We start from the raw sequence: 14,384 nt of genomic DNA on the forward strand, positions 1-14,384 counted from the left end.
GCTGACGTCACGCGGTTCGGAGGAAACACGTGATAGTCTTCGCCCTCCCGGCTGAGTGGTAGTAGTAGCCTTAATGTGGGAGCCCCCTAGTGACGGGGAGGAATTGGCTACGACTAAATTAGGGAGAAAAATTGGAAAAAAAACCCCAAAAAAACAAAACCAAAAAAAAAATAACGTTAGATGGTTTACTGCGGCTACTGTAAGAGTCTCATCACCGTGCTGTGCTTGAAATCTCCTATTAACACCCATAGTTTTAAACTATATAAACAATATAAATATAGTAAGTTACTCATCACAGTTAGTCAAAAAGATCCAAACGATTTTAGATCAGCTCTGCTTCTTGAAATTCTTTTTTTTTTAACCTGGTTTTATTATACATTTTATACAGTTTCTCTGGTTTCTCAGCTTATTTGTTTTTTTCTTCTCATTTTGTGAAATCCTCCTTTGTTGGTTTCTTTGTTCAGTCTTTAAGTACTGCAGTAGAACCCAAATCTGGTCTCAGAAGATGTTTTCTGTATTGACTAGCTTGTTAAACTTACAGTATGGCTTTAAGGATTTAAAGGTTTACTGGTCTTGATAATGACTTCATGATTTCATCTTGACCTGGATTTGACTTCTTTAGGACCTTAATCTTGACTGGATCTTGGCTAGTTCTGGTTTAAATCTTGATAAGATGATCTTGACTCCAGCTTTACTTCCAGATGAACAAATAATAATAAATTTTTAAAATGCGTAATTGGAAAGTATTCAGTATGCAAAGCATAGTACAATTGGAGACATGCCGCTATAGGAAAATAATCAATAATTGTGCTGTATGTTGATAGATTGATGGATAGATAGATAGATAGATAGATCCTTTATTGATCCCTAAGGAAATTCCAGATGTATGCAGATGTCAAGCAAAGTTGCTCGTATCACTGTCACCTATCGCTGTTGATTATTTTCCTATAACCATTCATCCCAAAGTGTTTTATTTCTTTTGTACCGAAGCAGTTCTTCAAGTCATACAAATTTGTTCTGACTGTTACTAACAATAAAGTGCTAACATTGGAGACTCATCAAATCAATGACTATACAGTAATACAGCTTTTATAAAATGTTAACTTTTTCGAATTCATACCGTATAATCAGTGCCCTGAAAATGAATAATTTTCAGTATAAAATGATTATAAAATTATTCTAAAATTGTTTAACCAGTCATGTTTGGAACTAAGCCAAGGCAATTTTCATAAACCTTAACAAGATTGCCTAAACGTGATTACAGATAGGTGGAACGGGTGTAGATATTCCAGGTCAGATAGACATTGGATATGTTGCCAAAATCTACTATGTTTGCTAAGACAGTGATTTCCGCCACTGAGATAATAGCGGAGGAATTATACTGTCATTTGTGGAGTTCGCGGAGAGCAGGTCAAAGGAAGCCGCCTTACAAAGATCAATACACTGTTAATAAACTGCCTGCAGTAAAGCATCACTATCAGCGTTGATGGCATTAGTTCCAGGAAGATTAACGTTCTTTTAGCTCCTTGTATGCAGATGTTCTGGTTACAATACACTATTTCGCGTTTTTGGCATGCAATAAGTGCGCACAGACAGAGCCGTGTTCAGTGTGAAAGGTCATGGAAGTCAGTGCAAACACACTCCATGCATTCTCTAACTTGACCCCTATCTTTTCTCCATGTTTCGCAAGCAGTAAAGATGCAACCTTAAGAAAGGCCATTGTTATGAGCGTCTTCACTGACTGTCAAAGATTGAGCTAATGATTAACCGGAGAGCATTTGTCACCTGTACGAATGGAAGGGTACAGGTGATGTGAAGCGCCAATGATCTATCACTTTATCACTTCGGCCAAATCATAAAGGAACCGTGCGGGAACGTGAGCTCCTCACAAGAAAGTCATGAAAATTCCCTGCAGCAAGACTCAGGCTGGGGACAGCTGTGTATGTCAGGATAAAGGTGGTGACACCATGTCTTACACCAGCTCTGATCCATTTTCCGCATGTACTGAGGACCTGAAGAAGAACATCTGTGATGGGATTTCATCTAGCCTTTGAACTCTTAGGTCAATCCACTCCAGCTGACTAATTAAAACTTGCGTATACACAAGTGTCAGATAACGTGAGCATGTCACAAAAGAGTACTCTGGGAAAAGTTCAAAGTTCTCAGAAAGAAGGCGGGGAACCAAACACTTTCTTTAAATGGTTCAGGTAGAACCTTGCACTGCATGTTCAGGATCAGAAGAACCGTCTGCCAAAAAAAGGTTGTTTCAGAAGGACCTTCATGCTTGGATGGTTTAGATTCCAGAAAAAGACAGAAATTATAAAATATGTTCGCTGCCTAGACTTAGCTCAGCACCTTGCTTTTATCCAAATTGGTTTGGATAGAAGAACATTACCAATGTCCTTTCTCTGTCTTGAGATCAGAAGCCGTTCTCTAACTGTACTTGTACTGATTTGAATCTCAGTCACTTTATCATTAGGACTCATGAAGCCTCTTGAAGGAAAGTGAAGCTACTTGGGCAGGATTGTGATTGGATTGGATTGTGTGCAAAAACCTGATTAAGAAAAACGTAATTAAAAAATAATCGAATGTAAACAACACTAATCCTCCTATTAGCTTTAACTTTAACCTTCATAACCACCTTTGTATGAACCAATTTTATATGAATTATCACAGATTCAGAAGTGTGAGCTTATGATGGAATTTAGAAATTGAATTTTAAACCTCCTGCTCCTGAATAAACACAATTAAATACTAGAGCAGGAGGGTTAAAATTCAATTTCTAAATTCATTGTTATTATATTGACAGTTAAATTTACAATTTTGCCATCTTAAACACAGAACATAAAAAAAAACAAAAACAGAACGACAGTTTTAAAAATAAGTACTATGTTGTTATTTTGAAGTAATACGTTATTATGAGGAGTGTTCAAGTCAAACCGGGATTGGTGATGAAGTTTCTTTTGAATGCAGGAGTAAAACTGATTGACATTTAAAGAAGACTTTAAGCACAGTATGGTGATGAGATTCTTAGCTATACGTTGCAAACATGACGATCTCAGCCGAGGTGGCTCTAAGAACACTGCAGTTGTTCCCGCTCAACTTGCGAAAGAGACGCCCCTGTCTGTGGGAACTGTACATATAATCATTTACCAGCACCACTTGCACATGACAGGAACTCAGCTGAGAGTTATTGCAACATCTCCTGTAGAGTCCTGACCTCCCTCCAAGCCATTTCCACATTAAAGAAGTTCCTGGGAGGCCAGCGTTTAACAACGCTGAACCAGGCAGTCCGATCATGGCTTACTGAGATGGTATTCAAGCAAAAGTGCAACACTGGGATATGTGCATTAGTGTAGCAGTTGATTATATAAAGAAATTCAGGGAGTTTTTACTCTCATAACGATTTCCTGTTATTCTGCTCAATCAAAATCCTGGTTTGACTTGAACGTTCCTTGCATTTTTTTATATCATTTTTGCAGCTTAAAGTACGTTTGAGTTGGCAACCCTTAAAAAATAGACTTAGCATCTTGAATCTATAACATAACGACTATGCAACCTATTACAGTAGAATCGTGTGGTAATACTGTTATATTAGTCTATTTCAATAGGATTGACTTCTGTTAACTAAGTCACAGATAAACAATGCTAATATGTTTATTAGCAGCAAACTACCGAGTTAGCCCAAATATTAGTCAAATATAGATGTGTACTTGGTGAACAGTACCAACAATGCATTAAAAGGCTAACTATCAACAACTTTAATTCACCTCAAATGTTAGCTAGCTCAATACAAACAGAATGCTAATAAGTAGCTAAAATTGGCTTACCAACAATAGCTTAATTTCCACTCTTGTAAATGTTTATACCTCTAATAATACAAACAAGTGAATGCTAATAACTAGTTCAAATTACAAAAAGTATTTTAAAGCTGTAAAAAAGTGACTTTACAAATATTTCATGTAGGAGGAGAAAATTTACTAAAGTAAAAAAGCAGAAATGTTTTGAAAAAACAGACTTAGCAGGGTTAGCATACCCATTCATAAACCCTTGTCTTTTTAATGACTGCAGTGTTTTAGAGCGGTTCCTAAAACATTATTATTTCCTTGGACATTATAAAATATTCAAGGTAACTTTATTAATTCTAGATTATTTTAGTTATTTAAAAATGGTTAGTAAAAATGTTAGGTTCATATTACAGAAGAGGATTGGAACCACCATAAACACAAATTCAGATTTTTCCCTCTTAGAATTCTGCTTTTAAACTCTGATTTCTGACTTAAATCTCAGAATTCCAACTTCAATATTAGATTTCTGACTTTTATTTTAGAATTAAATCCTCTGACTATGATCTCAGAAATCTGACTTTAATCTCATTATTATTCCCTTAATCTCCAAATCTTGACATTATGTCAGTATGCTGACATTAATCTCGGAATTCTGACTTTATTGTACTTATCTGACAGTCTGAATTCTGAAAAAAAAAAAAATAAATCAGAACTCAAATATATATATTTTTGGTGACCCTAATCATCTTCCATACATTGTAAACTGTACACCGTTCTGTAGTTCTGGTAATTTTTTTGTTCACAAGACACAGTGTACTACTGCGAAACACTTTAAAATGGCTTTTCATCTTAGTGCCACCAAACTGCACTCTTTAGACTTTTTACTTGGATTCATACTGGAATGAGGAACCCATAAGGAGCCTTGTTCTGAAACCTTAGGCTCTGAAATGTAAAGCAGAGGTTAAGGGTTGATAACGGCGGTGACTGAGTTCAGCGCTGCCCCTGATCACTGAAGTACATTCCAGCAGTTAGTGAGGGTGACGTGTTTCTTCTGATAAGCATTATTAGAATTGTTTGTGGGCGGGGCCTCCTGGTGAGAAAGCCAACAAGATCTGTGTCACATTATCCGGATGCTGGAAATCTGCTTAACCTACAACTGGGCTGTTGAAGTGGCTGATTTGTGGTAAAAATGTAATATAGTACTTGGAGATAATTTTGTGGCACATGATATGTGTCAAGTATGTATGTAAATAAATTGGTATTTTACGGTATATTGTATTCTTATAATATACAAATGCAAGGTGTGGATTGATTGATTGATTGATTGATTGATTAATTGATCGATTGACTGATTGATATAAATCTTGCCAGGATGCAACAGCAAAGTCAAATAAAAACTCAAATTAAAGTCAAAGAAAAAAGAGAATAAAAAGTCAAATAAAAAGAGGTTTTTACAAGTTTAATGTAAACATAAGTCAATGGATATGAAACTTGTGGGACAACTAAAAAAAGCCTATATTCTTTAACATGGACAATTCTTTAACATGCTGCTCAAAGCATTTACAGCCTTCTTAGTAACTGTCTTGTCAGGGTTACAGAGGTTTTAATGAAAACTACTATATTGTATGTATTAAAAAAACAAAAAAAACAAATCATTATTAATTTAGATATGCATCTGAGAGACGTACAGTAGCTGAGGCTGAGGAACTGTAAGAGCCAAAATTCACTGTGTTTCCAAGCTTTGGAGAGGTAGAGTTCATATCTTATTTAAGAACAAAACAAATCAAAACAAGACCCTGCTGCTTCAAGAAATTCTGCTATGGATAATAATGTCTAAAAAGTTGAAATGTTTTAAACACTGCTAGATTTTGACAATCAATCCCCTGCGGTTTGTGATCAAGTCAACCTAACATCTCATAATAATGCACTTATCCCAGTGTTGCATCCCTAGTTCTTGGATATCGTCAAGGTAGAACATTATTTTCAGTATGCCGGAGCCATGACCGGACTGCCTGCTCCAGGTCTAAAATACTGGCCTCCCAGGAATTCCTTTAATGACCCAAGCTTAAGGAAATGGCTTGGATCGAGGTCAGGACTGTACGGGGGTGTGGCAATAACTCCCTGCTGAATCCCGGTAATGTGCAAGCGGTGTTGATCACTGTGGATATTACCTTGCCATATTGCTCATCCCTAAATGAGTTAAACCATATGTTTACTTCCATTTGTAGTTACTTTATTTTATTTTATTTTATTTCTAGGATATATATAATTCAACAGGATATACTGCATGACCTAGAAAATACTGCGGTGCGATGATGATATGCATGCATAAACAGACTTACAGTTGCTATGGTGATATGATATAAATCGTGCCGACTTATAAAACAGTGGAAGCATCCTTCTCCTAAAACCACAACCTACGCTCTGGGATTTCTTTCAGCCCTTGATGGTAGACGCTCAATTTTGGCAGGCAAGCCGGAGATTTTTTAGAACATGCAAATGATCTCTTCCAGCGAAAAAACTATCAATAAAGTCAAGAACCAAAAAAAAACAAAAAAACAACAACAATTGAATGTTTATTATGATAATCTTTAAAACAAGTGACAAGTCAAAAGGATCACATTTATCCAAGCAATTTTTGTCTTGCATCACTAAAAAATATAAACAGAGTGGGAGTTAAAAATTTTTTTTTTTTGCCATTTTCAGATGCCTCCAAACTTTTTGCCGTGGGCTTGTTTCCGCTCCTGTGTGCTTCACTCTGCCTCATTAAGGAGCACTATTGTTCTTTCCACTCGCCATTTCCAGGACCTTTGGGTGTGATGTGAATATCAAGTGGTCCTTTAAGGCAGAGCCCCTGAAAAGCTGTTTTAACATTTAAAATCTATGCTTGTGCTCTAATAATCGCTGGGCCTGTGAGGGTTTTATGGAACGCAGATAAAGTGTAATCGAGTCTATTATGCGATGATTGTATATTATCTGGGTTATTAGGTAAATCATTAAGTTTTGCAAACTCACACATGGGCATTTTTATTATTATATTTTTGGAAATGTACATTCAAGGGGCTGCATGACACCCACATGGGAATAAATAAACATACACAGACAGATATAAAGGAATGCTATTATTAGTCGAGATGTCAAGTTTACTTATCACTAATGGAGTGATGAACCCTAACCCTAACCCTAGACCTCTTTTTAACACAAAAAATCTCCTATAGTCGTTTAATTGTATTGTGATACACTGAGAAGGTATGAGGACTCTAAGCATATTATTATACAGTCAAAAGTTCTAATGTGTCTTCTGATATATTTCCTAAATTCTAGAAAGGTTCGAGCTGCACGGTCGCTGAGTTGCCACACCCCATACTACCCAGCCACTGCAAGCGGTACTGGTCCCAAGCCCCATTAGGAAAATCGGAGGGTTGTTTCAGGAAGGGCGTCCGGTGTAAAAACCTGTGCCGTCAACATCAGGCCATCTGGTTAACCCCTAGGTGCTGCTAATGTAGGTGGAATCATCCTATAACAGGCCACGCCTATCACATAAAAGTTTAATCACAGGATATCAATGATTAGAGAACAAACAGGAACTTTAGATAGATTTTGTGATGGCAAAATAAGTCAATGCACCCATGAGCATATTGTTTCTTTAAAGGATTATCTTTTCCTTCTAGGTCCTTCTTCTCATGAATCCATGGTTAAAGAACGAAAGTATTTAAGCCGCCAGTAACTGGGTTATTACTTTCAGTGACATTTTATCAATATTAATCACTTCCTCTATAAATAAATTCCTTTTTTTTTCATTATTTTCCACCAACTTGTAACATAGCGAAATATGGCCAAATTGTGTTGTCTCTTTCAGTTTGATTTAAGGCAGAAGTTTTGGTTTTTCTGCACCTTGTCACATTTTTAAAAAAAGGTCTTTTTAAATGAGCCCAAGTCCTATTACGCTCACTACTTATTAAACTCAATCCTATTACATAATACCATTTTTCTTGGAAGTTTTTGGGTACTTATGTTTTAGCACACTGTAAGCACTTTACAAAGAAATTAGAAGTTACTTCAATGATTGTAAAAAAATGCTTATTATCTTCAGCATAAAGGAAAATTTAACCAATATAATAATAATAATAATAATAATAAAGTTGGAATTTTCAACAAACTCATCTTAGAAGGGTTTATGTAAGTTTAAGTTTTTCGAGCATCATGATGGCGAAACCGTTCAAACAATTTGCAATTTTTGGGAGCAATTAACTCAATTAATTCAACGCAGGGCACACACACACTTGTTCACACTACGGACAATTTGGAAACACCAATCAGCCTAATCTGCATGTCTTTGGCCTGTGGGAGGAAACCGGAGTACCCAGAGGAAACCCCCCATTCACTCCATGCACACAGAGGAATTGATCCTGGACTCTGGAGGCGCAAGGCAACAGTGCCAACCACATAATATGTGCTGGCACACCACCATATTAGAAATAATGTCATAAGTACAAGAGTATGTGCACCAAGATGTTCATTAGATTTCATGAGTTAAAGTCAATGATAAAGCTGAATAAGGAACCTTCTACAACATTGTTCTGAATGATTTTTAAATCTGGAATCCTTCCCTCTTGGGTCTGTCGTTGGTCTGTTAGCTGACTGTGTTCTCCTGTACGGTGTTAGTTCAGTGATTAGTTTGTCTATATGTACCCTGCGCTTTCTATGTTTTTTCATCTAGACGACGACGATGATGATGATTATGATGATGATATTGTCTCTAATAAATACAATGCTTGGTTTGGTCTACATATTGTACTTAACCAGATTGTACTTTTATTTTTTACATTCCCAAAAGATAAAACAGATCCTATATAGTCAAACTTCGATTATTATGTCCATTATGAGTTGGACTTCCGCTATGGGAAGATTGTTTATTAGGGCAGCGGTGGCTTAGAGGGCCAAAGCACTGAGGTTCTGATGGGAGGGTCAGCAGTTCAAGCCCCTCAGCTATACCAGGTTGCCATTGTTGGGTCCTTGAGTAAGGCCCCTTAACCCTATCTGCTCTGGAGCTGCTGTATCATGACTGACCCTATTTACACTGGGATACGTGAAGAAAGAATTTCACTGTGCAGTAATGTATATGTGACGAATAAAGCCTTTACTCAACTTAACACACTACTTGGTACAAATCTGGACAAAACCATCATGACACAATTTGTTCTCTATTGACATTTCGACAACTTAATCACATTCCCAGGATTGTCTTGGTCGCCAAATTAAAACAATCTGCATGCTGATTAACAAAGGAGCTCGGGGTTCTGCTGTGTTTGCATGCACCACTGACACCTCCACCACAGCGGGAGAGAGGGTGATTAATAATTCTGCTGTAGCTGCAGTGTATTGTGGATTTCAGATCGTATGGAGCTGTATAGGAGTATAGGAGACCTATTTTCCCATTATTAAATCACACTGTGCCCCGGCAGGTTTTGTTTTTTTTAACACTGACTATCAGATTAGTTCCTTTATTAGTTGCAGTTTCGCAACTCATTTAAGGTGGACGTGATCGTCATTGGTTTTCATTCTAGCTGTCATTTATCCTTAATTTTTAACAATTCATATCAACCAAAAGAATTTAATAATAAAAACCTTAGACAAAATTAATAGAATATCATTAATGCATTGTAGAGATATTTAACCCAGCAATGAACAATTAGTATCAAAAGGTTTACAAAATATATAGTTTAAAACACATCAGTGATAATGAGCTTTAGGAAAATAAACCATGGCATGGTTGACCATAACGATATTCAAGTCTTTGTGTGTTTTATTCATATTCTCACATTCATCCTTTCCACAGCCTCAAGATTACCGACATTAATAAGACAAATCAGATCAGTGTAGGTTGTCATGTTACTGACAAACTGGACAGCTTCAGTTTGTTAACTTTTGGTTGAAGAAGCTAAAAGGACTTTCATTGTGTAGACACTAGCATATGTTCAAATCATAAGATAAAGTGAATAAAAAACAGCATGGATTTTTATTTCTTCTTCTTCTTTTTTAATAACTGTCCAAAACATGGTATTGGTGCTAAAAAGTGTCTCTACTGTAGGTGAAAAAGTGAATTTTCAGATATGATCATATAAAAGTATTTTTCATAATACAGTACCTTTAATGCTTCTTGTCCCCCGATCCATGGGAGCCTTTTGTTAAATATGTATGCACATTTATATTTTCAACAGATGAAAAAAAAACACATTTGCTAAATACAGTTTCATGCCCTTTTATGTCTGTAATGTCCGGAACTTTTTTGAATTCAAATCTTTCAACGACCTTAACTGTCGTTTAGATGAAACTTGGTCTATTTAGATTTCACATGAAAAGACATAAACCTGAAAAAGTGTATTATTATAAAATGCTAAATTGTTAAAATATTGCAACATGAATTTGACATGGTTACGGACACTACAGATTTTTCAGGTTTTAAGTTTTTTTTTTTTTTTATATTTAAGCACCAATTTTAACATATGCTTCTGGAAGCTTACACCAACTTTAGTATAAATACTAAATATATAAATATAAGAAATATGAACAATGTGTATTATGAATGATTATTGTTTGAAGCGAGACTAAAGAGCTGAAAAATGGCCATTGTTGGGTCACATATAAAACCATCTATCCGAAACTTGAAATTTTTAGGGAAGCAAGAGTGGTCACTTCCATGTTGCATAAACTTCAGAAGTAGCATCTTTGGCGCACACATTTTATGTATTATATGTATAAAAATAAATAAATAAATAAATAAAAAATCAGCACCTATACTGTGTTTTGGCTGAAATTCTCTGTTTAAATGCTGTGTGATATGCAGCATGCTGATTATAAAGTCAAAGATTTAAGAAATTTAAAGCATCTTAATAGTCTATTCAGAAACTATAATATCAGGGAGGAGGGTTATATCACGGGTGTCCATCAGTGGTTAGCATATTGGCCTCACACCTCCAGAGTTTGCATGTTCTTCCCATGCTTGGTGGGTTTCCTCTGGGTCCTCTGGTTTCCTCTTACTCTCCAAAGACATGCACAGTAGGCTGACATGCACAAGTTTCCAAAACAAACCAAAAAGTGTGTTACTGTACGGATAATGAATGTATGTGTTATACCATGGTGTGACTTTTTTATATGCATTTTTTTTAACCATGCTGTTCTTTCCTGCTCAGGCTATGTGTAGTGGCTGAGCTGTGATATGGCTGAACGGGCCGAGCAGGTCCAGAATTCCCTGCTGCAGCACTGTGTCCACTTCTCCCTCCGCTCCCTGTGGCCCAGTCTAAGCGTCTGATCCTGCCCGGCCCTCCCGTGCGCCCTCCCTGGGCTTCCCAATCACCAGGCCTCCTGGCTTCACTGCGGGCGCACCATGGGAGGATGCCTCTCCAAACCCAAAACAGGTGACTCTCTCGCTTTCTTTCTCACTTCTGCACACCTCCACCTACCCACAAACCTCAAATCCTGTAATAATTGGCACTTTCTCCGCCTATATATAGGTCGGTCTAACCTGCCCCCCTGTGTGTTGTCGCTTTCATAGCAGGAATTTTAATGCTCTCAATTGCTCTCTGTGTTTCATAGGGATTAGACGGGAATATGAGTGGCAAGTGTTGCACAATGTTGCACAATGTATCGCTGTTCTGTACTTTATTTCTTTTTATATATTTGGAGTTGCTGAAGTTAGAAACATGGTTTCATTTATCAATAGGTTCGCTTTTTTTAACTGCCAGAGTGTAATCGCAGGATTTTTAGGAAGCAGTGAGATCAAAGAGAGTGAACCTACACTATGACATCGTATGCCTTTTATTATTATGATGAAAAAAAAATCTAAATTTCAGTTTAAGGATAATCAGTGAAACAAAAGCTTTACAGTTCTGGGGCATATGGGTGAAGTCACAATGTTTGTTCCTTTAGTTTTATACTCAAGTAATGAAGCTCATGTGATTTACACATAATGTAATTATTAATATACTGTACTTAATTGTATCAAATCTTTTCAGTAAGCTTGTGTTAAGTTAGGTTTGTTATATCTTCCATATATTTCTCACAAACCCCGCCTTCTGCATTATGATTCATTACAAGACCTCATTCACGCCTGTCATTGGTTATAATCCTGGAGCTTTAAGGCGGGACTTAAGTTGTATAGTTTTTTTTACCTAATATTTTTTTTTATGTTATACTATAACACTGATATTGTTCCAAAGAAATTACTTGTAAAATTAATGCAATATAGAAGTGACCAATCTTGCGTCCCTAAATATTTCAAGTTCCTAACTTTAGTTTTTTAGGAGAGATGATTTCATACATTATGTGACTCAAAAATGGCAGCTTTACACTGTCTCGCTTCAAACAATAATAATTTAAAATGCTAATTATTTATATTTCTTTATAAGTATTGATATTAAAATTGGTGTAAACTTCTAGAAGTACACGACCTGTACAAAATTGTTGCCTAAATAGTTTTTAAGTAAAAACTAGTAAAATATCCATCTGTAGTGTCTGTAACCATATTAAATTCATGTTGCAATACCTTAACAATTTTGCATAAAAAAAATCATTTTTATGTTTTTTGTCATTTTATGTTAAATCTAAATTAGCAGAGTTTTATCTGAATGACAGTTAAGATCGTTGAAATATTTTAATTAAAAAAATTTCCAGATATAACAGTGTGTTCCTTTTAACTCTTAAATAGCATTGTTGGTAATGATAAGGATTCGTTTGCAATTCAAGAATTACTGCAAATGGTACCAAAATTGCAAGCGAAAAATGTATTGCTTTATTGGCAGATAATTCCACTAGTTTTCTTCTTGAAAGAAACAAAATGATCTGCTAACAGAACAAGAAATTTTTCGCTTGCAATATAAGTAACATTTGACTACAAATAAGCTTAATAATCTTGTTTTTGGTTTGTTGTAATCTTTTTTAAGGAAAGTGTAGATAAATGTCACTATATTCAATATATTTGTACTTGTTTAGAGATAATTTTGTAATTGTAGTATGCAATATCTAAAAATAAAACAAATTATATATATTTTTTCTTTAACAGTTTTTTATTTTTATTTATTTATTTTTATTCATGTTTATTTAGGGACTCTATTTTACCAGGCGACATTTTTCAGATTCAACCTATAATTATTATTTGCATAACTTCTAGCTTTTTGGCACAATTTCTCCCTCAAAGGAATTAAGAGAAAATAATGATACTAAGAATTAGAATATTATAGCACTCTGCTACACTATACAGTTTGGATCAATGTTTTGAAATTATATATAATGACATCACTAAGTCTGAGTGACATCACTGAAGAACTGGATATGGGTTTAAGGTTGAGATTTTATTCATAGAAAACATTTCGCAAAAAAAACAAGCTTTAATCAAATGACCTCATAACGAATCTTAGGAGATTCATTTTCTATAACAGTAGTTTTGACAATATTTTTCATTTAAATAAGTTATTCTTTTTATTGTATAGTCACAGCGACCTGTATGGTGGAGGCTCTACATAACCGAACCCTAATAATAAACACAAGAAAGTATTGATATTATTTGTTAACATGCTGCTAAAGTTTGAGATATCTGCATTTTTGGAAGGAGTGTCTAGTTTTAAAGCTTCTTTTACAGGAAAAAATTGCGGAACAAATTTTCTTGGTAATGGTTTCAGCGGGAAGTTTAGCCTTTATTCGTCACATATACATTGCTGCTTAGTGAAATCCTTTATTTTTCATATATCCCACCTTTTTTACTACTAGACTGGGGTCAGAGTTCTGGAGCAGACATGGTTAAGGGCCTTGCTCAAGGGCCCATCAGTATCTCTCAGCCTTAACACTCTAAGCCATCAACGCCACTATTATTCTGTAAATGACATTTTTTCCACACCACCATGTCTTAGATTTGTACTTATAAAGATATCTGCAGAGTCTTTAGAAGATGTTATTTTGTATTTAATGATCTATTAAGTGAAATGATTGGCTATCCATATGGTATTGCCATATTATTATGGGACTTTAGTGAAACCATGCATTTCGAGCACACTAAAAACACACTCTATGGCGTATACTGAAGCGCCGGGTCTCGTTCAGTTGCCACAGTGTCACTAATTATGAAGCATTCTTTCTTCTCCACCGCCGACTCTGTCGTCTCTTATGATTTTCCATTGACTTTAATTAAGCTTCGCTCAGCAGGTGAGAATTCTCTCGGAGATTAAAGCGTAAGACCCTGGGTTCTCAGCACATTTTTCCAACCCGCAAGAGAAAAATCACGCTCCGCACTGGCTGCGATGGAACACAATCATTTTTCAACTTATACAGTAAAAAAATGCATCAACCTAGTAAAACCAAGGGCAGAATTACTTTTTAAGTTAAACAAAAATAAGTAATGGTAACTAATAGTAAACTAATTGGTTTACAAAGGGCGTTTAAGTCAGTCTGGGGTATACCATTTAAAATCTGTTTATTTCAATGTCTACAACATTGGTCGTCTTTAAGAATGACAATAGTTAAATCTCCATATCTTGTCACATACTGTGTGTGCTTTAAAAGGAACCAGAAAATGTTCTATCTTTCACAACTTTTGTATATGTA

The 14,384-nt window shown here is 35.6% G+C and overlaps 1 protein-coding gene across 3 annotated transcripts in view; it reads left to right on the forward strand.

Moving 5' to 3' along the window:
* The window catches only part of LOC128509435 (apoptosis-inducing factor 3), a 34,406-nt gene that overhangs the window by 2,022 nt on the left and 18,000 nt on the right, over positions 1-14,384 (forward strand). For all 3 annotated transcript variants that reach the window (XM_053481173.1, XM_053481175.1, XM_053481174.1), the window contains exon 2: positions 10,982-11,206. In XM_053481173.1, the coding sequence (XP_053337148.1) occupies positions 11,176-11,206 (31 nt within the window). In that variant the 5' untranslated portion in view covers positions 10,982-11,175. The remainder of the gene's footprint in view (positions 1-10,981; positions 11,207-14,384) is intronic.

The sequence above is a fragment of the Clarias gariepinus genome, chromosome 21 (assembly GCF_024256425.1).
Source record: "Clarias gariepinus isolate MV-2021 ecotype Netherlands chromosome 21, CGAR_prim_01v2, whole genome shotgun sequence".
Classification (NCBI taxonomy): domain Eukaryota; kingdom Metazoa; phylum Chordata; class Actinopteri; order Siluriformes; family Clariidae; genus Clarias; species Clarias gariepinus.